Source organism: Strigops habroptila, chromosome 1 (assembly GCF_004027225.2).
Source record: "Strigops habroptila isolate Jane chromosome 1, bStrHab1.2.pri, whole genome shotgun sequence".
NCBI classification, from domain to species: domain Eukaryota; kingdom Metazoa; phylum Chordata; class Aves; order Psittaciformes; family Psittacidae; genus Strigops; species Strigops habroptila.
This window is the reverse complement of record NC_044277.2, coordinates 133,913,800-133,938,709: the sequence shown is the minus strand read 5'-3', so window position 1 is coordinate 133,938,709 and position 24,910 is coordinate 133,913,800. Positions and strand designations below refer to the sequence as shown.

The 24,910-nt window shown below is 38.1% G+C and overlaps 1 protein-coding gene and 1 long non-coding RNA gene across 3 annotated transcripts in view; both read left to right on the top strand.

Moving 5' to 3' along the window:
• The window catches only part of ANKRD28 (ankyrin repeat domain 28), a 119,338-nt gene extending 99,699 nt beyond the window's left edge, over window positions 1-19,639 (top strand). The window contains exons 15-28 of one of the 2 annotated variants that reach the window (XM_030510588.1): window positions 2,132-2,243; window positions 2,892-2,918; window positions 3,831-3,905; window positions 4,188-4,389; window positions 5,892-5,979; window positions 6,442-6,559; window positions 7,162-7,381; window positions 8,031-8,118; window positions 8,215-8,298; window positions 8,793-8,938; window positions 9,098-9,180; window positions 9,319-9,401; window positions 11,710-11,801; window positions 17,601-19,639. In XM_030510588.1, the coding sequence (XP_030366448.1) occupies window positions 2,132-2,243; window positions 2,892-2,918; window positions 3,831-3,905; window positions 4,188-4,389; window positions 5,892-5,979; window positions 6,442-6,559; window positions 7,162-7,381; window positions 8,031-8,118; window positions 8,215-8,298; window positions 8,793-8,938; window positions 9,098-9,180; window positions 9,319-9,401; window positions 11,710-11,801; window positions 17,601-17,887 (1,705 nt within the window). In that variant the 3' untranslated portion in view covers window positions 17,888-19,639. The remainder of the gene's footprint in view (window positions 1-2,131; window positions 2,244-2,891; window positions 2,919-3,830; window positions 3,906-4,187; window positions 4,390-5,891; window positions 5,980-6,441; window positions 6,560-7,161; window positions 7,382-8,030; window positions 8,119-8,214; window positions 8,299-8,792; window positions 8,939-9,097; window positions 9,181-9,318; window positions 9,402-11,709; window positions 11,802-17,600) is intronic. The other variant, XM_030510677.1, reaches the window with a different exon arrangement.
• A 2,425-nt stretch (window positions 19,640-22,064) lies between these two features.
• On the top strand, window positions 22,065-23,722 carry LOC115618822. The gene is made up of 2 exons (XR_003994859.1): window positions 22,065-22,437; window positions 23,312-23,722. It is a non-coding gene; the product is annotated as an uncharacterized LOC115618822 (long non-coding RNA).
• The last annotated feature ends 1,188 nt before the right edge of the window (window positions 23,723-24,910 follow it).

The window sequence follows — 24,910 nt, the reverse complement described above, 5'->3', positions numbered from 1 at the left end:
AAACAGATTTATGGGCATTTTATAGTCTTTGTTGAGACATCTTTAAAGACAGATTTTAGGGACAAGGACGGTTTTGTTGAAAATTATTTTCTGGTTTGTTCCTGTTTGGAAGTTTTTCTTTTATATCTTTAACAAATGCTTCTGATCTGGACCAAACACCAGCGAGCCTCGTTTTGACAAGACTAGGTAAAGAAACATCATTGCAGAATGAGATAAACTAAGCGGCTGTTAGGGGAGAAAAGCCCACGCTCCTTCTGTGTTGGAATTATTTAATAGACAGTACACCAATAAGTAAATGGGAAATAAAATTAACTTATCTGCTCTTTCACAAAGTTTTGTTATCTCCTTTGAAAGACGCCTGTTGAGGGCAGTTAAGTATGCAAAAGATGCAAATATAATCTCTTCCCTGGATGAGAACAAACAGCAAAAATAATTACCTGTTTTCCACTGGAAAGAATGGGTGCTCAAGGGTTTTTAGTAGACTTTGCTTCCTGCAGTATTTAGTGTATTGTATTTTTTGTGAGCACACAAATAGAGAAAACAAAGAAATAGAGATTTAGATAGCCAAGGCCAGTAGTGTTTAACATTTATAAATGAGCCATGAATGTTAATACAAAATCACTGGTTAACAAAGAAAGTTAGGTGACTGGACAAATAAAATGTAGGAACAGTAATTCTCACTTAGTGGGACAATTTATCTTGTCTTTGGACTCTCAGAAATCTCATCCTGTTTGATTTCAAATAAAAACATGCAGGTTCAGTTGCCACTAGTGGAATCTAGGCATTTGTTTACTGGGCAAGTAAAACCTGAATTAGTTGGTTACAAACATAGATATGCTTTACAAGTAGCTTTTTATTAGATACATTGAACTTGTTGTAAAGTTACTTATATCTTATCTTATGTGTGTTATTCTTTAAAACTGGAGAATTTTTACCTTTTTTCACTACCCACCTATCTCCTTTATGCTGGGCACAACATGGTGAGAGTACTCCTGTTGTCTCGACTTTGTAATGAGACGGAGTACGTTGTAATTGGACATCTCCTTGTTCGTAGTTTTTCCTGCAGCTTTTTCTCCCTTTCATCTTCACCACATGGTTTGTTACTTTCAACCTATGACTGGAAAAGCAAATGTCAGGTCTTCAGCAGATCGCTGTTGTTACACGAGGTTACCGGGCCCTTGACCCAGTACAGCTGTCTCTTACTCATGTTGAAATGTGTTTCTATTTCATCACAGCTGGTACTGGACCTCATTCAGATGATGAACTTGTCCTGTTACATTTGCTGACCCCTTCCTTGAAAAAACTTACAGAGAGTTCTGCTGTTGCAGGGTCATGCTGTCTTCCTGCCAGCAATGGCTGCTTTTGTGGGATTTCACCATCCAGTTCAGGGTCATGATGATGACTTTGCAAAGTGTTGCTGAAATGATAGACAACAAAAAATTATTAATAGGAAGGGTTATTGGTTGGAGTTGTTCTATGTGCATGCATGGAATCTCTTGAAAACAGAAAAACAGGGAAAGGGAGATGAGTTAATCTTTCATCCTCACGGCTGGCTGTGGTTGAAATTGTGATGACCATGTTCTGCCTTATAACTTTGTGTGGTGAAAGTAAGGAATGGTAGGATATAAGCATGCCAACAACTAAATGTGTTTATTATATAAATAAATTGATAAATTAGTGTCTGGTAGTGGAAGCGTATGTGTGCATGACTCTTGGATACATACCATGAAGAACTCAGCTATTGGTTCTCTTCCTTCTATAAGTACAGAAGAGTGTACTGCTACCGAAAAATATACAAAAGTGGTAATCATTTATATTAACAAAGATAACTGCAATTGTAATAGCTAGGAGGAAAATAGCCATGAAATACTAGCTTTAACCAAGTCAGATAATTCAGAGGAGGCAGGATGTCTGCAGAGGAGGATTCTTTTGAATTTTGGAAGCTTTGTGTTTGACTTTAAGACTTGGCGTAATGAGTTAGGTGTTCTCTAGTCCTAGCCAATATTGTACATTAAATCAGTGTTCTTGTGTGCTGTATTCTATTTTCCAATTGAATTTGAATAATTTGACACTTAACATATAGCTGAAATTCAACATTTAGATATATGGTTGCATGTGTCAATTTAAATAGGTGCCTGGAATACTTGCTAAGAAACGATGCCAATCCGGGGATCCGAGACAAACAAGGATACAATGCAGTACATTATTCAGCTGCTTATGGTCATCGCTTATGTCTTGAACTGGTAAGAAGATCTATTGTAGATGAAAGCTGTAACAGCTGCTCTTACAGAGTATGATGCAGAGGCCGGAGGATTCCTCCACCTTGATGGTTCATTTGTAAGCTAGGTCAAGAGTGATTTTCAGCCCCTGTGAGGCTATTTAAGCACTTGGTACACTTTAAAAGTAAAAAGGGCAAGGTGAGAACCTAGAACATGCTAGATACTGGCCTAAAAAGATAATACATTTTGATGAAGAGATAACTGGTTGAGTATGTGGGATATTAGTTTTGGTTTGTTCCTTAACTTAAAATACACTGCGAAATTTTTTTCCTGATGGCTGAAGTAAAATAACCACAGGTTATTCCACTTGAGAAGTGTTAGGAAATTTCACAAATGTTGTCTGCAGGAGCAAATAAAAATGTAGGGAAAACCTGTAAAGTAAAGATGCCTTTTAAAATAGTTCATGTAGTGACAGAAACTAATGGCCACATAATAGAATTTTAGATAATAAAGCCTCAGGTAGTTTTTTTAATAATCCCTTTGTAAAACTGTGTATGTTATTTCATATGCTAATTTTATGTTCTCTGTGTTATACAACTTAGTGTTTTTATACAAATTATACTTTTATATTCAAATGTATTCAAACTGTATTCTGAATGTTTTTAATTGCAGATTGCAAGCGAAACGCCTCTTGATGTTGTAAGTGTACATCCTTTCTCACGTTAAAGTACTACTGTAACATGTAATTTTTAAAATACTGTTTATTTTTAGACTTATTCAACCATTCCTTCAATGCATAGATGTATTCTTTCATTTCAGTTGCAGTTTGGATTTAATTGCAATCCAGAATTTTAAAATAGAAAATTATTTTTAAGCTATTTATTTTTTTACTTAAACATTCTTATGACCATGGCATAAAAGCGTGATAATGAAAACATAGTGATCTGAATACATTTGGTGTTTTTCAAATGCTTTTAATGTTTTAATTCTACTAGTATACTAATTTAATATGGTCTTGAAAAGAGCAATAATTAAAATCTTAGAACACATCTGAAAGTAACAAATAGAAATGTATACGCATAGATATTTTCATCCTATTTTATAATGTTTGTATCTTTTTTTGGGTCCATTTGTTCTCTTTGGGAAATGTTTGTCTATTCTGAGAAATCATTCCTGCCTTCTGGCTTTTCATATTGTTTTCTTGCTGTCTTTTCACCTAATCTAAATGCTTACTTGTTTGGTTTTGGGGTTTTTTCCTACTACAGCTGTTCTCACCTGTCCCTATTGTCCCTTTGTATGCATTTTTATCTATATCATTTCATATGACTGCTTCATTTTAAATTAGTTTCTGTTTTAATTATTGCCTCGGTATGCAAAATTAAACAACTGATCTTGGGAGATGAATATGGGGAGGGAGGTTGCAGTCACTGCAATTCTGACTCTTAAAGATTGGAAGAGATCTAGAATTCCTAAGGAAACTATAATCCTATATTATTATTTTTCTTCCTTTATTTTTCAATATGGGTATACTGGAAACTGTAGCAATTATGCTGAATGTTTTTAAAGACGAGGGGGGTTTTGCACTTACTCTGACTTTCTCTCTCTGCTAAGCTAATGGAAACATCAGGTACTGACATGCTGAATGATTCAGACAACAGAGCACCTATAAGTCCACTGCATTTAGCTGTAAGTATTTCATTCTTTAGTGATGATAGCTCATCTAATTGCAGACAATTGTTGACATAGGTTTATTCATTCTTGATTTGTTTTTTTTAAATAGATCAATAACAATAAATGAAATGCAGAAGTATGTACTACTATTCCTGAATGAGCTATACAGGACAGTTTTTGCATTTCACTTCAAACTTGCTTCATAAGACAGCTTTCACTGTTTCATTTCTGTAATCCTGGCAAGAAAGGGAAAAATGAGAAGAACAGGAAAACTGAAGCATTTTCTTACTCTTGTAGGCCTATCATGGCCACCATCAAGCTCTGGAAGTGCTGGTACAGTCGCTACTGGACCTTGATGTGAGGAATAATAATGGAAGGACACCACTGGATCTTGCTGCCTTTAAGGGACATGTGGAATGTGTAGATGTGCTCATTAACCAGGGAGCATCAATCTTAGTGAAAGATTATGTTGTAAAGAGGACCCCAATACATGCTGCAGGTATGTGCTAACTACCAACCTCTAAAGTTTTGGCTTTTCAAGTGGATCATCTTTGTATTTAGAAGTCTCACTGGTGTTCTAAGAAGCGTATTTAGGAATGTACAACGACTTTTTAATTTTACAATGACAATATGCTATGCTGAGAAAGATGTAACAAAGACATTGCAGGTACAAAACAGTATTAACCCAATAAATCATTTTGGCTGCAGGAGTGCTGCCCTCTGGAAGGGTGCACTGTTCTCGTCCGTTCAAGTCGCTAGGCTAGCTGTGCTGACAGGCCTCAGTGACATGTTCCTGTTTCCTCATCTTTCACGCAGCCCAGACTGTAGGCTCAAATTTGGAGATGTGAATTGTGTTGCCTGTCTTGGCAGTAAAATGCTTCTAAATAGGACTGGAGTCTTGGAGAATTTTGCCATTTTGAGAAGAGACATGAAAACTATCCTTTGGGTTTTTTCCAAGGATTTAAATGACTGCTGAGTGTTTTCAAAATAACAGCAATCCTTTGCAACGTTTTCTTGCTGGGTTTCCTAGAACATGTCTATGAGCCTATTTTTCTCAAAGTCTAGCATTCATGATATATTCTTTTTTTTCCCCTCTCTTTGAAAATAGCCTTATTTAAATTGATATTTTTAGTTACAGCGTTTTAGAAATGTGGCAGTAAAAAGAGCATTATGTACAAAACATCATTCTAACCACTTAATTTATTGTCCATGAGTACAAGCTGTATTCATCTATTTGATTTAGGTTCTAACTTCTGCTAGCATTTCTGTCAGCTAGAGAAGCATGAATTGTCACTGTTGTTATGTGGACTGAATACAGCAGCTGTATGTCAGAAATAATTTCCCCTCCAACAAGCAATCATTTATCTTTCATGAGTTGCATTTAAATGTGATTTCTCAACTCTTAGTTTCTTTTCTTTTTCGTTTTTTTTTTTTTTTTTTAACTGCTTGGTTAATTACTTCTATGCATTACATTTCCTTCCCCTCTTTCTAAATGTGGTTTCAGTTAATATTTCATAACTATGCAAATGCTACACTGGCTAACAAAATCTGTGTATGATTGGCTAGTTGTGTGTTTACCTGGGCCTTAAAACAAGCAAAAGTTATGCTAATTACTGTATTTAATTACTTCTTCGTGTGGATGTTGCATAAGCATATATTCTAATTCTGGTTAATGTGTGCCACCTCATTTATATGCAAAAAAACAAATACCTGTTGGCAATTGACAGTTGGAATCAATTACTTTTAATACTATCCAGTTGAGAATGTCAGATTTCTGAAATCATTTTCTAGTGTTCATTTCTCTCTTTTTTTGGAGGGGGAATGGGTTTTGGTTTGTTTGTTTGTTTTTTTGGTTTTTTTTAATTAAAGTTGTAACAATGGTAAAGCTGTACAGTGGGTTGTCAAGCTAACGGGCTTTAGTCAGAGCAGGTTACCATTCTGTCTGAGCTGTATACTCAAAAGCAGTTAATGTAAAGCACATATTTTTATGATGTTTTACAGCTACCAATGGTCATTCAGAATGTTTGCGACTGTTGATAGGAAATGCAGAGCCACAGAACGCAGTGGACATTCAAGATGGAAATGGACAGTGAGTTTAAACTGTACACGTTCTGTTCTTCACAAGTTACTGCATTTTATAAAAGGAAAACCTAAATGTTTTACATCGGTGATTTTTAATTTATTACTTTAATAAATAGACACTTCATAAATAGATGTTTCAACTAGGACAAATGTGAATGTGTATTTTGCAATAAACATGATACTGATGATGAAAAATGTTCTTGTTCAGTTGGGAGGAAACTGTGTCTTATATGCTGGAAAAATGGATTCTAGTACCTTAATCAGGCCTTCTGATACAGGGATATTTATTTTCTGGAGTCTAAAAAGGAAATATGAGTGTCGTTCCTGGAGTGAAGTTAGTGCTAGAGAAGATCATTGATGATGTAAATTTTAACAGTATTGACCAGAAAGATAGTAATTGTGGTATTTCAGCTGAATGCTAGTCTGTTAATTTCCATGTAGATTACACTTCATTTTACTCTCTGCTTAGGACTCCTCTGATGTTGTCAGTTCTCAATGGGCACACCGACTGTGTTTATTCACTCCTTAACAAAGGAGCAAATGTAGATGCCAAAGATAAGTGGGGAAGGACAGCATTACATAGAGGGGTAAGAGAATATTCCTTTTCTGTCCTTTCCAGTTTTATACGTATTAATTTCAAATAAAGACTTAATATGTAGTGTTAACGAATTTCTCATTATTCTCGTCTTGCTGCTATTAGGTTTTAATTGTCTTTTTAGGTGCTTTCAAAGGTCTGGCTTTTGCCTGTTTGCTACGTACCATCAGAATTGTTGTGGACTCATAGAGTCTCTTAATCTTGCTGTGAAGTGTAGACTGGAGAGGTCACAGAGTACAGCTGCTTGGTACGGGGTGGAGGCTAGTGTTAACAGGAGGAAGAAAAGGATGATGCATGCCATATGCCAAATACTGATTGTTTATAGTCTCTGCCAGATAAGAGAGTTGAATGAGCCCTGGAGATTAGCAGTTCATTCCCTATTATTCCAAGAAATTATTCTGTCATCGATATTATAATACATTGCTATTTTTCCAACAGAATGGCTGTTTCTAGGAATAAAAAAAAAACTGTGCTTATTTTGTTATTACTTGAAAATGTAAGAAATTACCTGACATTTGCTTGCTTTAGTTGTACACTGTTGCTCTTATAATACAAATATTTGCAAAACTGGTATTACCTGTCTGTCTCTCGTAGGCAGTTACTGGGCATGAGGAGTGTGTGGAAGCATTGCTTCAACATGGTGCTAAGTCCTTATTACGAGACTGTAGGGGACGAACCCCTATACATTTGTCAGCTGCATGTGGACATATAGGTGTTCTAGGAGCTCTCCTGCAGTCAGCTGCATCTGCGGATGCAGTACCTGCAATAGCAGACAATCACGGCTATACATCACTGCATTGGGCCTGCTATAATGGTAAGGTGCATTCAAGGTAAAGTACAAGTCTAAATGTGTTCGTTGATATTGAGATAGAAATTATTACTACTTACAAAAGCAACATATAAAATCTGTCCTTTTTCAGTTTATATTAGTCAATGTGACAAGATGACGGACATGATACCTTGAGGGGGAATTAATTAACATCTGATCCATAATGTGAGGTGTTTATTTTTGTACTACATTTTTGTTATGAACTGCCTGCTTAATTTTACGCTTCAAGGATTCTTTCAAGAAATTAAGCATAGTACCTGTGAATAGAAGTGTCACACATCCCCAAAAAATTAACCTTCACAGGGATGGGAGGAATGGTTTCAGATTAAATCTTTTTTTAAACATGCTTCAAATCAACCTTGATAGGCAAAAAAAAGCTGTTCTGGATGTTCTTCAGACAGCATGACATCCCTTCTAAATTTCACAAAGTTTACAGTGTTAAGTGTTAGTTTGATTTTCAGGATTCTAAAAATGTCTTAGTTCCTAAATGTAGTCCTATCAAATATAACCAGTGTGTCTTTGAAGCTTTCAAATAAAATACTGCTTAATCTGATTTAGACACGTAATTTTTGTTGTAATCCATAAATAGACCTTTTCCTTTTCTTTTAATACCTAACTCTTCTATTTGCTTTAGGTCATGACAGTTGTGTAGAGCTCCTCCTGGAACAGGAAATTTTCCAGAAAATGGAAGGAAATTCTTTCAGTCCATTGCATTGTGCTGTGTAAGGAAGCGCAAAATTATTCTTTATTGATTTCATTGCTGTATTTAACAAAAGATTTATCATTCTGTAAATAACAGCCTGTTTAATTCATTGTAGGATAAATGACAATGAAGGTGCTGCAGAAATGTTAATTGATACACTAGGTGCTGGTATTGTAAATTCAACAGATTCAAAAGGAAGGTAAGAGTGTAAATGCACAGTGGAAGAATATAATAATTGGGGGGGTGTATTTACTACTTAGGTTAATTCCCTCTTCCCCCGTTTTTATTCTCTGAAGATTTTATTTTTATTCTATGCTAGCAATAAATTTTAGATTTTTAAAAATCCTGTTCTGATTCAATAAACTTGAATTGGCCTTTTATGATTATGCTGGTTTGGGCTGGAATAGGCAAGTTTGAGCATGTTTTAAATTGTATCACTTGGTAGGTAGTATCTTATGTATATATTATTTTTTCTGAATCAAATTGTATCTGTCTATGTTATAAACTACATAGAGAAATTACTTGAAGATGACTTTCTGAAGACAGCAGTCACAACTTAATAATGACTTCAAAGGATCAGTGGGAGGGACTGCCCAGTCTTTTGTATCTGCAGGATGACAAGTCAGGATGCCACTTTAAATACAGTAGAAAGCATGGCTGAACATGGCCATATTGTCTTTTGATCTGTTGTAGAACTCCTCTTCACGCAGCAGCTTTTACAGATCATGTTGAGTGTCTACAGCTTCTGCTCAGCCACAATGCTCAAGTAAATGCTGTAGATTCTTCTGGGAAAACACCTTTAATGATGGCTGCAGAAAATGGACAGACGAATACAGTTGGTAAAGAGAAAGCTTAACATGTTTCTGCCCTTACATTTGTTAATCTTACTATGGGTAAAACTGCCTTATAGTTAGTGTTCTTGTGGATATATTTTGTCAAAATTATGCTTTCATTTTGCACAAATGTAAGACATTAAGGCAAGTCTTTTATTTCCCCAGAGGTGCTGGTTAGCAGTGCTAAGGCTGATCTGACTTTGCAAGACAGTTCTAAGAACACAGCACTCCATTTGGCTTGCAGCAAGGTGTGTATGTAGTCTGACTTACCAGTGCTGAATGTTATCGAGCACTGTTTGCAAATACTAACTTGTTAATTTTAAAAGGCATCCAAAGCAATTTTTGAAGAGTATTTGTTATATGACAGATGTTTGTTCTGTATTAAGGGTCATGAAACTAGTGCCTTGTTAATACTGGAGAAGATTACGGATAGAAACCTCATCAATGCCACCAATGCAGCCTTGCAAACGTACGTATCAGCAATAAGTGTGTTTTACAGATGAGTTTTGTTTGTGTATCTTGTTCACAGAGGAATATTTTTTCAGATTTTTTTTTCCAAATTGGTTTAATTTTAATTGCTTAATAAGTACCAAGAGTTGAACCGACCTGAAGTGAAACAGTGTTTTGCTCACACTTAAAGTTCTAGTTTTAGCTGGGTGAAAGGTATGATAAATAAATCTTACCATATTGTGACTCAGGAGATCCTGTGTGGAATTAGTGTGATCCACTGAGACTACCTGTAAACCAGTATTTTCCTGGTTTATAAATTAGCACATTTTTTCAGTTCAAACTCATTCCAGTTTACAACTCATTCGAGGCAAACTAAGACTTGCTCTTCAAAGGTAGCTAATTAAAACAAAAAACCTAGCTGAAGTATGCTTTTATTCTTCAGCATGCTTTCTGGTAGCAAAAGACACCTATTCCTACTAGGATGAGAGACTATTTTCTGTTCCTGTTCAATGTTATGGATAATACAGTATTCTTAACACTTCGTGAAGGTCTCTCAAGTAGAATTAAGCCTATTTGTTAGTGCAATCATAAAGAAAACTTAAAAATGGAGTGGTATGTCATACTAAGGATATATGTCAGGATGAGCTATTAAAATGACTCTGCATTTTTTCCTTTTAAAGAATGTGTTTATGTTACAGGCAGTATTTGTCACTTTATATGTAGCTGAGTTATCTACATGAGTTGTTAGACTGCTATAATAATGCTATCACAGACCATTTAGAAATAAAAATAATAAACTTGTTATTTTTATAAAAATAACAAACATTATTATTACTGGAACTCGTAAGCAACTCATGTGTTTTTCTGGCCTTACATCACTTCTGGAGTGTGTAATGTTTGAACTACCACAGTTCTTCCAACTATTCCCAGAAATCTCCTTGAACTAAGGAGTTAAGACTTCCTCTGCACTTGCTGCTCACCATAACATACCTCAAGCAGCATGAAATAACCAGAAGCAGGAAAGGGATTGATTACCTTATTTCAAGCTCTAGGTGAGATTGTCTGAGAGAAGAGAGAGAAAGCAATAATGAGATGGGAAAAGAAGTGGGAAAGTATGCTACCACAGGCTCATGTAATTCCACCCACATGCCTTGGCTCATGTAGCCTGATCAAGGAATGTCAGGGAAAAATAGGTACATATTCACACCTCCATGAAATGTTTATATAAATTGCAAGATTTTAACAGTTGTTTAAAATATTACTGGTGTAACAAATGTGTTTTAGTAACTAAACTGACTTTCTAACCAGCTTAAACAATGTCCTTCTTTGTGGCGAGATAAGCATATAAAATTGTTGGCCTCTATATTAAAACTATTTTAATTACAGTACATTTTTCAGTATATATGTGGTGTGCAGTGGTTCTTGAATTTTAATACTTTAATATAAGCACCATGGATACCGCTGCTCCTATTTGTATCTTTTGCATTCCTGGTCTCTAAGTAAGTCGTCACTTCTTTCCAAATCAAAATATAGGTCACACTTAGTTCAAGCAATTTTAAGAATCTCAAAATGAGTGAATAGCAGTATAAAGCAGAAGGGAAGTAAGCTGATTATTCTGTTCCTGTTGAGTGGTGGCAGGGTTTTAAATCAGTGGGAACCAGTGCTGAAAAACTGTTGCATTTGAAAAAGATACAGTTAGAATACTGGAGATAAAGCTACACTTTTCTTGATAGATCAAGTCACTGCAAAATGGAGTTATGGTTAATAGTTTCAGGTTTTGAAAAGTAATCTGCTTCTCTTGCTTCATGCATTATACTTAAAATATTTTTTTAGTCTCTAGTCACAATGGGATATAGTAGTTTCTAAAAGAAGGATGAAATGCTGCTGCATTCTCTTTAAAGCATTTATGTGCAATAAACTATGACTGCCATTGTGCTGTTAGTATGCTAATGATTATTGCCAGAGATGTGCAGTAACTCTCAGATGTGACAAGATCTGTTGCAGGAGTTCAGCGAAGGATTTATCAACAGTAGGGTCTTCTTAACGTGATAAATTTCACAAGCAGGCAGGCCTTTTCTAGTAGGTACTTCCCCACTGTGCGGTGCCATTAAAAAGAAGAAAATACGCAATTGTTATTGTAGAGTTTCTTGGCAGTGAGAAGAGTTTTGCTGGTTTTCCTGTTTTAATTGTTATATCCACAATATTTATATAATGTGTAAATAACATACAAGTATAAATATTTCAATATTCATTTAACTAGATACAAGCTACCTATCTTACTTAATATCTTGTTCTAAGTTTATATAAGAGTTTGCTTGTCTTCACAGACCTCTGCATGTTGCTGCTCGGAATGGACTAACGGTTGTAGTTCAAGAGCTTTTAGGGAAGGGAGCAAGTGTACTTGCTGTAGATGAAAATGGTAAGAAAAATTTAACTTTATTTCCCCATAAGGAACAGTGATCTTAAACTCAGCCCGCTGGAAAGCAATAACCTGTTGGAAATGTCCTTTGAGCCTTGCAGTACGTTCCCCCATAGGAAAAAAATGCGTTGGTGATGGGTCATTTTAACAAAGCAGCAGAAGTATAAGGAGAGTGAAAACTTTCAGAACAATGCAGGTCACAGCACAGAAATGTTTGGTTTGCATTTGTAGTTAATAATGTATACCCTATAAATACACTAGCTTTGGCATACTGAAAATGGTCAGAAGAACCATTGAGTAGTGCTCAAAGTAAAATATAACTTTCAGCTGTAAAGAATCTGGGTTGAATTGCCATTCATTTTGCCATGGTAGGTATACTGGTGTTATCTTTTAAAAGCAAGTACAAATTACAGATCTCAGTTACTGGTCTCAAGCTTCTGGCTCTTTAGTGTGTTTTGGTACGTAGAAGTAAGAAAAAGTAACTGCTTCCTCACAGAAAGTCCTACCCGTTGTAAGAACAAAAGAAAATTAGATCTACTGACTTCTTATTTGCGTATTTTCTTGTAAGACATCTGTGCTCCTCCAAAGCTGTGCTTTTAAAAGCGTTCAAGAGCTCCTGCTCTTATGCCATACCCCAGTGGGTCTTAAATGAAAGCAGTAGCTGGGATTTGAGGGTGGAGAGAGAATGTTCTTGCTTGTTGCTTGGGGCTTTTTTTGGTTGGTTGGTTATTGGTTTGTTGGGGTTGGGGGTTGGTTTGGGGATTGGGGTTTTTTTGTTGATTTGCTATGGGGATTTTTTTTGTTTGGTTGGTTTTCCTGGTTTGTTGTCAGTTGGGGTTTTTTGGATCAGGTTGGGATGTGCCTAATTAATAGTTCTAATTATATTTCCAGTTTGGAAAATTTTTCCTTTCTTAACGTTTACTGTGACTTTGTAGAAACACAGATTACACTGCTTAAAGTGACATGGGTGATCTAAAGATCGTTCCTTGCCTAAAATAAGGGTCAGGGGTAACTGCTAAATGAAACTCCCTAAAATGGAAAGATTGGGAAACCTATCTTTTGATTCTGTTTCTCATCCCAAGTGTGCCAACTGAGGAACTAATCTTGTTCCTCGCTGTGGTTTTCTTTCTGGTAACAGTTGCTTTGTTTATAAAATTTTAAGAAGCCTTGAGAATATTCATAATGAATTCTTTTTCTGTTGGATGAATGTGCCAGCTTGAAGTACAGTATGTGCAAAGTGATAGATACTTTGAGTTGTGAGAGATCAAGGGAAACGTTCATGGGATTTACCAATATATTTCACTTGCCACTAATTTGATTTCCTAGTTCTTGTAAGTATGAGTATGCCAGCAGGCTTGCAAAACCTCTTGCAAAAGTCTTCTCGATTTTCCATAGTTGTACCTTTTACATTAAATGGAAAAGCTAGCAGTAGTGATGGCCAGGTTCTGTTTTAGGTCTGCCTGTCTTAGATTTTAGCATCTACCTCTGGAGTGTTTCTAAAAACAAAACCAAAAAAATTACATTAATTTATTTAATTCTAATGAAGTAAAAATATAGGAGAAACTGTTATTTTAGTGGAAAGGCTTAAGAATATGATTAGTGGTGAAAGCTTTGTGTTTAGCAAAGCAGACTGAAGAAATAAACACTTTTGAATATTTTAGCTGTTCTTAAGAGGATATAGAAACTTTCTCTTTCTTAAGAGGATACAGAAGGTACAGACCACGGGGTACCCTGTGATTCTACCTGCCTGACCACAGAGCAATCATGAGGAAGTGGGATGGAAAATCTGCCTTAACTGTAGAGACATGGGTGCGTGAGTTGCAAGGAAAAGCAATTACAAAAGAGGGTTCTTCCAGGAAAATTGCTGCTCCAGTGGGCAGTTCCCCAAAGGGAGTGGAAGGACTGATCTTACTCCTGAGCCTATGGAAGAAATTCTAATTTTTACAAGAAGTAAATGGAAAATGCTGTGACCGGGACTCGAGGGGCCCTGCCTCCAGCCAGGTGGAGGAGAGGGACACTGGTGTGTACTGGACTGTGTGGATCAGATGGCCTGGCACATCAGTCCCACAGGAGTATAAGGCTCTAGGAGATACCGGTGCACAGTGTACCCTGATGCCATCAAGGTATCAAGGGGTGGAACCCGTTTGTATTTCTGGAGTGACAGGAGGATCCCAAGAGCTGACTGTACTGGAGGCTGAAATCAGCCTAACTGGGAAGGAGTGGCAAAAGCACCCCATGTATCCAGAGGCTCCATGCATCCTTGGTATAGACCGTCACAGGAGAAGGCATTTCAAGGACCCAAAAGGGTACTGATGGGCTCTTGGTATACTTGCCTTGGAAAAACTATGATATTATAATAATTATTATAATAGTAATAGTAGTAATAATCATAATGTTGTTGTTGTTAAGGTTGGGGGGTGACATCAGTATCAGTTCTCACTCAGATCTTTCAGTTCTTTGCCCATATTTCCACACCTGTGATGATGGTATTTTGCCATCACCCACATCTACAAAAATTGCATTGAGTTTGAATTATTTATGCAAGTTTATTGGTCTTGAAAGAGATTACTAGCTTTTTCTTTGACACCATCTGAAGGTTCTGGGGTTTTTTGGTCACTCAGCCAGCTTCTCAATTTTCCATTTGTTTTGGGTTTTTCCCTCGCTATGTAACTTGCTAGGCTAGCTGCATTTTCTGCTACAGCCTATCTTTGATTTGTCCTATTAACGTGCACCACAGCAGTGAGAGGGGGCATTCTCTATAACTCCAGAGACTGACATAACACAAAGGTTTCTCTTATTTTCTAGATTCATCATTACGGTGATCATTGGCCTTTCTTAAAAAGCTTTTTTAAGAAAAAAGGGGAGAAATTGTTATTATGTTTTCCCCTTAGTTCTTTTCCGGTCCTTCCGTTACTTGTATTCTGGTTTATATTGGAATCTCCAGTTTTCTGGAAAGAATTTTTCTTGTAAATGCTTACGAGATGACTCATGCCTCGGATGACTTTCTTCTCTTTCCCAAGTGTGAGACTTCATTCAGTTTATCTTGAGAGCTGTCTTTGCACTGACCACATTAATAACCCTCTGACTTCCCTGCAGGCTCCTTCAGGGAACCTTTCAGGCCCCAGGGAAGGAGCAGCTCTGCATTTGGGTGGGGGGAGCCCTGCTCTTAAGGCAGTGTCCATCACACAGGCTCTGTTTTCTGTTGTGTGAGGAAGCTGCTTCACCTTGCTCTGCTTCTATTGCTCCATCTACAAGTACAGATTGTGGGGAATATTGTATGAGAACTGAGGAAGAGTATTTCAGTGGAGTTTGTACCTTTACCAACGTCATCTTCAAAGAAAATTTAACGTATTGATAACTGTTGTCCTGACATGTAAACAATCACTTTGCAGTTAGAAGACATAAAAATATAATTCGTTCTTATAATTTTAAAGTAACATAGACAAAAATAAAGTGGTGGAGGATGCAGATGTCAGTCTTTCATGGTGCAAGCAGTTACTTCATTTGGCTGTGTCTAAGGCAAGAATAAAACTCTGATATTTCATTCCTACTTACGAAAGCCAGGAGCTTAAGACCTACCACCAAATATTAGTATGAACACTGGGTTTGGAGAACTTTGAACAGAAACAAGTAATCTGTTTAGTCTTTACGTTGGCCTTTAATGTTTTTTGTGATGAACTGGGATGCTCTGTTCCAGAAGGAACGTAGCTGTGAGTATTCAAGATCTTAGCAAGAAGGAGTCTTTTAAAAAAAGGGGAGGGGGATGACACGACCCAGACTGGAGTGGAACCAAACCAAAAAACCCAAAAAGGTAGCAGATAACTGCTAATTTTTCTCCTTTGAACTTTTATCAAATCACATTAGTGAAAGAACTGGTGTTGAATATGGCCAGCTTGAATAAACTGTGTGTCATCTTGCCTTCATACAACCTCCAGCAACTGTAGATATTGATTTGTGTGCATTTGAGTATCAATTCTGAGCCTTCTGTTCTGCCTTACGTGCCTGAAATGCAGTTTTCACCCACATGTAGCGAGCTCTGGCCCTTGCTTCTGAATCCTCTCAAAATGTATCTCTTCTACAGACTGTTAACTGAGCTGTTTAAGTGCTGTGATACCTTACTAACAATGAAAACATCTGCTGCGCTGCACTTCTGTACGGCCCTATCGCATGGTCAGCTGGTGCGTTTTGTGCTTGACTTACCCGTGTGTTTCCTTGGACTGTATGCTCCTCTGGGCAGGGACTGTTTCTTACTCTGTTCCAAGCATCAAGCACAAGGTCTGTCCTGAGCAAATAATCAACTGCAGGGTTGTCCCTGCTTGCCGTTTTCTCAGTTTGTACCTACAGTTATATTCCATAATGTGCCCACTTGTTTAAAACTTCTGTGTGGTTGTATGACACAGTAACTACTCATGAGCTCTGTCCTAAAACTTGACCTGGATTTACTTCTACAATAAAGATGATTCCTTAGCAGTTGAAGAGCTTGTGGTAGAACGGGCACTGCCATGCCTTCCTGAAGTCTGGATAGAAATCCATCGTGCGGTTTGCTTTAAAGCCATTTGTTATTTTAAACTACCTGTGTGCCTTTTTCCTTGATGTTTTACACCTCAAAGTTGTGGACTGAGCGTGGTGCAGGACTTGACTTCCAAATGTACCTGAATGTGAGTCTTCCTGTTCAGTTCAGTGTGGGCATATCTATCACATGTGGTGATAGGTACAGCAGGGGTGCTACAAGGTGATCTGGCCACCTCTTCTGTGCGGGTCTTGAGAGCAGAATCGGCTGTTATCTGCGGTCGTACTTAGAATCATAGAACCATAGAACAGGGTTGGAAAGGACCTTAAGATCATCTAGTTCCAACCCCCCTGCCAGGGGCAGGGACACCTCACACTAAACCATGTCACCCACCACTCCATCCAACCTGGCCTTGAACACTGCCAGGGATGGAGCATTCCCAACATCCTTGGGCAACCCATTCCAGTGCCCCCCCACAGTTACCCAGAAGAGACTTCACAACTACATAACCTGGCTGCAAATCATTCCACAGCTGGAGTCCCCCTGCATTTGGGGCTTGTCACAGTAGCATTGCCTGGCAGGAGTTTGGCCACACCAGTTGGACCATCAGGTAGTTTCTCTCTGCAAGTTGTAGCCTGCTAATCCAGCTGGCATTTCCGCAGACTTCTGTGGATTTCTTAAGTGATATCCCTCAAATAAAAGTTAGCCCTTGGCTTTATAGTTTATATTACTATATGTTGTAACAAAGTATAGGTTGACTGAAATAGAGCACTCTGCCTTTTCAGTTAACTGGCTCTCATGCTTTAACCAGCTTGTTACTGAGATAAGACGTCTTATTAAGATAACTGTCCGTGGTGAACTTGGAAGCTTCTGGATGAAGAAATCCCTGACATGTTGAGCTGCAGTTTCTACAGTGGCTCTCTAGTGAATGCCTTCACCCATCACTCCTGCTTGCCTTTAGCTGCCTTTCCCCAGCCGGGTGACTGCCTCACTATTTTCATAGCCAGGCTTTTCTTCCTGGCCTGGAGTGTCTGGCTGCGCTTAATAGAACATTTACATCTCTGTTCCAAAGCCCACTAACTCCTGGGTTGGTTTTGTAACCGAAAGTTAAAAGATTCTAATTGATAATGCATTTAATTTTAGGGTGGTTGTGTGTTGACTTTTTAAAAAAGCAGTGCGGAACTAAGCGATATGAAATACTTTTGCAGCTGAAAGATGACATGATCTTGGGGAAGTTTTTACATTGTCTTCATTTTAAATGAAGGTTTTGTTCTCTCTTGACTTCCTAGGTTATACACCAGCTTTGGCCTGTGCGCCCAATAAGGATGTGGCTGACTGCCTCGCGCTCATTCTGGCCACGATGATGCCTGTTTCATCGAGCAGCACGTTACCTTCCCTTACGTTCAATGCCATTAATCATTACACCAACACCTCAAAAACTGTCACCTTCGATTCCTTGCCCATTATGAGGAGTGACCATAGCTCCTACTGTACTTTCAACAACATTGGCAGGGAAGGTGGCTACCCGTACACAGAAGAAGACGAACTCAATGACTCAGATTCTGAGACCTATTAGAAGCTGCGTTTTGTAGGTCTGAAGAGCGCACTGTCAACTCTGGAAGGTCAGACTTGTGCTGCCATAAAGCTATCCGTGTCTGAACACAAAAAGAGGACAGACCTTTGAGAAGATGTTTTTTATGTGGTTGCATATTAAAAAATTAAAATCTGTGAGACTCTAGGAGGATTTTTAAGAGCTTATTTTGCAGAAGAAGCATAAATTCTTGAATAAGTACTTGGAATCCATGGCAAAAAAAAAAAAAAAAGAATGTCAAACTGTTTTATTTATCTGTATTCTACCGTTCTGTTTCTGGTGCCGGGAGTAATTTCTGCAGACTGGGCACCCTACTTGATGTAAATGAACGACACTATCGTACAACGCAAAGGATGCTAGAGTTAGATATTATCAATGAAACTAAAACCATTTTGAAGGCAATAAATGAGTTTGGTACAGGAGGCATTGTTTGTGCTGCAAATTGCCAAAGGACCAAATAACTTAAAGATTTTTTTTTTGTTGTTTTGTTTTTAATTAAGTTTTTGTGAAAACTGGAGTAGGTTATTTGAGAAGTTATTTCAACCAAACCTTAATTACTTCTGGAAAAGAAGCTTAGATTTGGTTTTAAATGTTGATTTATTTTTTTTTTTTTTTAATCATCTGAAAGCCTTCCGACACTATTAAATGTACCATGAAAGAAAGCAGATGTGCTTTTAAGTTTTATTTTCTTTCTCTTTTAGGTGAAATGAAAACAAACTTGTCATACTTTTATAATACTAAATTTAAACCAGCTAACAAGGTGAAGTCAGGGTGAAACGTGTACAGTGTAATAAACAAGGGCAGGGGTGGGAGCCGTGGGAGGGGAGCGGTAACTGTTGTACAGTTTTAGACTTGGTTTTTTTTGTTAATTTCTGGGGTTTGGATTGAGATTTTTCTTTTTTAATTTAAAAATCCAAGAGTAACCTGGAAATTACGAACCTACATAAAAGAATTGAAATGTCTCTATAACCCTGTTGTGACTGAGAGTTCTTTTCAGTAATTTGTCCAATCCTCACATCATAAATCTGTGTGTAAGATTAAAATTTTATCTCCCTATCACTTTTTTTTTTTTTTTCCTTATCCTGCAGTTACGGGGGTGGGGGAGGTGAATTCAAAAGTATATTTCCCTATTAGAGAATAAAGAACCGTGTCTGGTCTGTGGGAAGAGCTGTGTATCTTTGTTGTGCTCCGTTTAGAAAGCAAAGAGCAGGAACAGGTCCCGGTAAAGGTAGTTCAGACGTGCCCGGATATTTTTATTTTTTTTTAATTTATAACAGACTACTGTGGGGGGTTGAATTGCCTGGAGAATGAAAAAACTGACCTAAGCTGAAGTTTTGTCTGTTAAATATGAATATTTACTTTATTTGGCTCTGCTTTAAATATAACTGTTACTTTTCAAGTGACTTTGTTTATGTACGTGCAAGGAATCCTTGCATGTCCTGGTAAAGTACAAATAAATTACTACAAACTGATTCCAATTTCCTTTTTATCCTTTTTGTATTGTGAAACTGGAAATCTTTATGATATTGTAAATTATCAGCTGGTTTTCTGAACATAGTGCGGAAACACGGGACAATATTTTGATCTATTTGATAATTTTGAGGGGTTTTTGAAGAATTAATGAGCATGTACATAGAAATAGTGACTGCTTGAATACTGTATTTACCTGCACTCTTTCAGTACTTCAAGATTCCTGTATATTTTACGGTGTATAATAAAACCCAAATGTGAGTTCTACTAATGAATAATTTATTTGTATCTACCGAGCATTAATGACAAAGTCTCTTTTGTTGAATTGTTAGAATGTATAAAATCTTCACAAAGGCTTTGCAGCATTTTCATTCTAAAGGGGAGGTGAGCTATTTCAATTTAAAAGCATTTTAAATGTCATTTACGCCTTTATTCCTTTAGGCTTCCTTTTAAGTACCACTTTCTTCACCATTTGTGCCTGCGCTCATTGTTCCTGTTGCAATATGTTTGTCTGTGGGCAGAATTAGATGACTTGGGGGAGATGGTGATTTCTGTACTTTGTTCCCTCTGAGTCTTTCAAGCATGGGGCAGTGTGGGAGTGACATACGTGCCTCAGCTGGGCGTGCAGGCAGCACTCAAAATACATACTGGCCTGTCTTGAGATTCACGGCATCTGTTTAAATACAAAGGCGAAGCAGACCCATTTTCCTCATACACTTATGGAAAATCTGATTTTGAATGCCAAGTAGCATGCCTGTTACTTGAAATGGTAACAACTGCGTATTTCTGTTAGTGAAATGTCCAGGTTTTGTTGATCCAAAGGAACTGAGAAAAGATGAGATTTATTACCTGCACTACCTGCTGTTTGGCTTCAAGATGACGTTATCTCGGGGTGTGGTGCCTGTAGCCACAGGGCAGTTTATAGCAGGGTCGCTCCTTACTTGAAACATCATCAGGGGAGTAGAGACTGAGCCTCATCCATCACTGTGTGCGTGGATGATGGAAGTGTAAAAGTTAAAGATTTGGATACAGCATACAGGCAAATACAGGAAACAGGGCTGTCGAACACCTTTGTTTTCTTACGTCAGTCAGAAATCATCCTCTCTTCCATTTCATTGCCACTCACCTCTTGAGGAAGAAAACTTTTTCACTGCATTAAATTGCATTAGTTTTAAGTTTTGTGAACTTTTAAAGAGCTGAAGATCTGTCTCACTACAAACAATTAATGTTCCATTTAGCAATTCAGAGTTGTGTGATTCGTGCCTCATCTATCTCATAAGAATTTACATAGTGAGCCTGTAGATTGCGATTTGCATGTATTTGGTTGTTGCTACTTAAAACCGAAACAGAACAAAGAAAATCCTTCCATTACTACCTGGCAGTACGGGTAGGACAGTAATTGTGCCTTGTTAAGTGATAATTGGACTATTATTAGAATATGGTCTTACTCCAAAACTGGAACGTGATTTGTTTAAAGAACATGCTACTGTGGCCGGAGACCGCTTTCTTAATGAGAGGTCAAGGAACAGAAGGTTCCTTGTTTCTGTGAAACAAATGCTGCTGTCTGTGGCTGGCGAGGGGTTTGTATTTAAAAAAGTGTTCATACCTCAGTGGAGGACTGTTCGTTTCTGGAAAGTGATCCTGGAACCTCAGTCTTTCCAAAAGAAACCCTCCTCGTTCTGTGCAGATGAATAGGCACTGTTATTGTCACAACCTTCATCCAAGCAGTCTCTTGGATTTTCACTGAGAGAGAGCAGTGAGCCTTGGCTGGACCACCGAAGCAGTATGTTGGAATAAAAGAAACCATTTTTATCCTGAAAACACCAAGTCAAATGGACTTCAGGAATGAGGACAACCAGCTCTGCTCAGCTTTCTGTGTATGCTGACTTGTGGGACATTTTACGTGTTTTTAAATTCTCAGGTTAAGTGTTCTGCAGGAGAAAATGCCAAATTAGTATTAATCTCCTAGGCTGAGCTGTCACTTCTAGAGTAGTGTAGTCACATAAATAGTGGATGCTATTAAAATCATAGTCTCACAGAATGATTTGGCTTGGAAGGGACCTTAAACATAATTTAGCTCCAACCCCCTGCCATGGGCAGGGACACCTTCCACTAGAGCAGGTTGCTCCAAGCCCCGTCCAACCTGGCTTTCAAAACTAACAAAGAATCACTCTATCCCTCCCCCCCTGCCAAGAGTGTAATCAAAAAGGTTTTCCTTGTAATTTCTTAACAAAACCTTGACCTCTCTGTCTCCTGCTTCATGTTTCCTCCTATTACTCTTTATTGCTTCTCCACACTTGGATATCTCAAAAATAATAATATAAATATATTGGGAACAATCAGAGCTAGAAATACACACTTTTTAAACTTGGATCTTGGTTGTAGTTGGTTGATTTGGGTTTATTCCTGGTTGTATATTTTCTTGTTTAAAATTCTGACTTATCTACCAGGCTAAAGAATTAATAAATGTTTGGTTAAAAAAAGTTAATACTTAAAAATTAATTACTTCAAAGTTTTGCTGCTTTTAACATCTGCCCAAAAGGCACTAACGATCCCAAAGCTGTTACTGAAGCTATAATGAAGATGACTAAAAAGGAGCATGAGGTAACGCTTACACATTCTTCAACCCAGTAATTCTGGTTTTCAGAGGAACTGGCCTTCCTGCGTTGCCCAGAGATGATGTCCATTTAAAGGCAACAACTACTGCAGTAATCCAGAGTAACATACTCTGTTTATGTTCTAGTGTACATTAAACCCAGTGGTTGGAGATGTACTCAAGTGTTGTCCTGGTAGCTCAGCTTCTTTATTGCATAAACAACCCCCCCTGTTTGTGGTGACCTTTCTGTTAATCATGCAGTAACTGGGTGAGAGGATAAGCCTGTAGAAAGATTGTAAGCAACAGTGAACACTACACACGACTGCTGCCTAGCAGGTACTGTGCAAAGTTGTTGCATGTGCATCATTCCTGGAACGTTTTTGACAGTGCTGAGTGTGTCCATACAGCCGAGTTCCACGCCTGGATCAGTGACCTTCCCATCTTCAAGACTGAAACCTGAATAAAGAGGGTGAGTGCTGATGGAAACGGCAGCTCTGGAGGACATACTCTCTGGCTTGATGTACGACAGGCTGGGCAAGGGAGCTCCGAGGGCTTCCCTGCCTGCAGCTGGAGGAGGAGCCAGCAGGACTACAACCACCTTCCCCATCTCCTGCCACTTTGCTCTATGGCTCTGCCAATGTGCTTTTGGTTTAAAAAGCATGGATTCCTGATAACGATAATTCCTGGTGATCCAGCCCTGGTTGGAATCAGACTAATAACCTTGGAGAGAAGTGCCTTTATAATCTCTTATTAAGTAGTTAAAACTTTTAACACCACTGCTGAGGTCTGGATTTGAACTCAGCAAAATCCATTTTAATATCAGGAAAAAGTATTTAAATGTTTGATGGTGGTCCAGCAAATCCATGCAAATCCTTAAAGACCGGTAATTATTGCCTCTTTTAGTAATCTCTCAATGATTTGTGACGACTTCCTTATAATCCTTTAATATGCTGCAGAAACTGATGGGATGGCTGGAGAAGAATTCTTAGGAATTAGGATTAAAAAACTAGATTAAGATTAAAAAACTTTATAAATCTGAAACTGTAAAAATAACATAAAAAATTGTACGTAAGGATTTATAAAACCTGGGTCTTTTTTACAGACTGAAACCTGAGACCCTAAATATGAGGAGATGCAATACAAGCCTCTGCGTATTGCAGAGGCTAGCACTGGCTTTTTTCTTTTTCTGGAGTCCTTTTCTCACTATAATACCCATATGGTTTTTAATAATGTTAAGTGTAAAGGAACCACTGTGCAAAGCAACTGATTCTTAACAGATCTTATTATATTTATAATGATCTGTAAGTCTTATCACAAAATCCCTTTGTTTTACTGCTTAACAGGAGAAGCAAACGCCTGGCTGGACGTTGTAAATGCCACCGAGGCCACTTGTCTGATCCGTGTATCATGTCTACTGAGAGAAAGACTGAACCGGCAGCCTCAGAAAGAGCCTTTCTTTCAGTTGTTCAGTTACGCAGAGCCCAGGAAAACTGCAAGTGGTCTGGCTTCCTTTCCCTGGGGGAAAAATGGTTACAGATGTGACTAGAATTTTCAAGCCATGGGCTTTTTCCTGTCTCTACAACTCATGTTGCAACAAACACTCCTGATGGGGAAAGAAGATGAGTATCCCTGCTTGCAGGACTTGAAGATTTCTTGCAACTCTTGCCAACCTGATATCCCAGTCTCTAGTATCCCAGTCTTCTGATATCACAGTCTCTTTGTCTTCAAATAAAGCAGTATCTGAATTATCTGTGCTTTCGTGGTGCTGTGTGCTAATTCACATGAGAATAAACTGAGCAGGGAATGGAGGGAGCTATGTTGTAGCAATATTCAAGGTTGGGAAAGGAACCTTGCAGTATTTCACCACGTAACTGTAAACAGAGTTGAGTAATATGGAACCTGAAGAGCCTTGCAAGCTGTCTTAATACCGTTAGTGCCAGTAAATATTTAAAGAGGAAAAAAACACCTTACATTCTTTTTTTTCATTAAAACTGAAACAGAGACAACTAGAAATTCTGCTGTTCAGACTCAACGACAGAACAAAAAACAAACTCCAGCTTCCAAGCCTTGTCCGATGACTGACGTGCAGGCTTTCTTCTCACTGTACCTGGGAGCTGACTTGGTTCAGAAAGCTTAAGACCCTGAGGTCTCAGATGTTGTTTTTGAAAGAATAGGTTAGATACCTTAAACAGTTTTAAAGCAAAATCTAAGGAGACGCATCCTATCCTGGCATGTATTTCCAATCCCTTGCCAGACTTTGTTACCCAAGCTGTCTGCATGGTTTTCTTAAAAATCTTTCTTAGCATCTGTTAACTTACTGAATTCAACCTTTCTATTCTCTTCTACCAAGAGTTCATTTGATCCACTGTGGGTACCACTAAACAATCATCTCTGACTTCTGACCCGTGTTGCCTGTGCCTGCCCTTGCAGTGGAGGGAAGAAGAGCATGGTCGATCTCTGAAGTACTTCCATTGCCACTGACCATTAGAATCTTGATTGAGTAATAACTCTCATTTCAACTTATGAATATCTGGGGTTTTTAGGAATGGCATTTGCCACCTTTTATTTAAACCTACATAAATGGAGGAGGAGGGGGCAGTTCTTTCTAGCCACCGAATCTGTGTGTGCACAGTAGTGGCCGTGAGGCACTGTTCAGGCCCTGTAACAGTTCTGAAACCCTAATTTTCTTCAGTTGGCTCTTTTATTCACTTTAGATTGTACGTCTGGAGCAGCCAAAGAGGGCAGTCAGTGGTTTGTGTTGGTCCTCTTGGATCTTCCATGATGCCAGGGTGTTTGTTAAATACCTGGTGCTGCAAGAGAGGTCACAGCCTGGGCAAGACCGTGCTGTGCCTCATAATGATGGCTTCCCTACTGCTACGTTGGCTGCAGGAGGCCCTTGAAGCCCAGTTGGTTCAGACCGGTTCATTTCACTTGTAGAGATC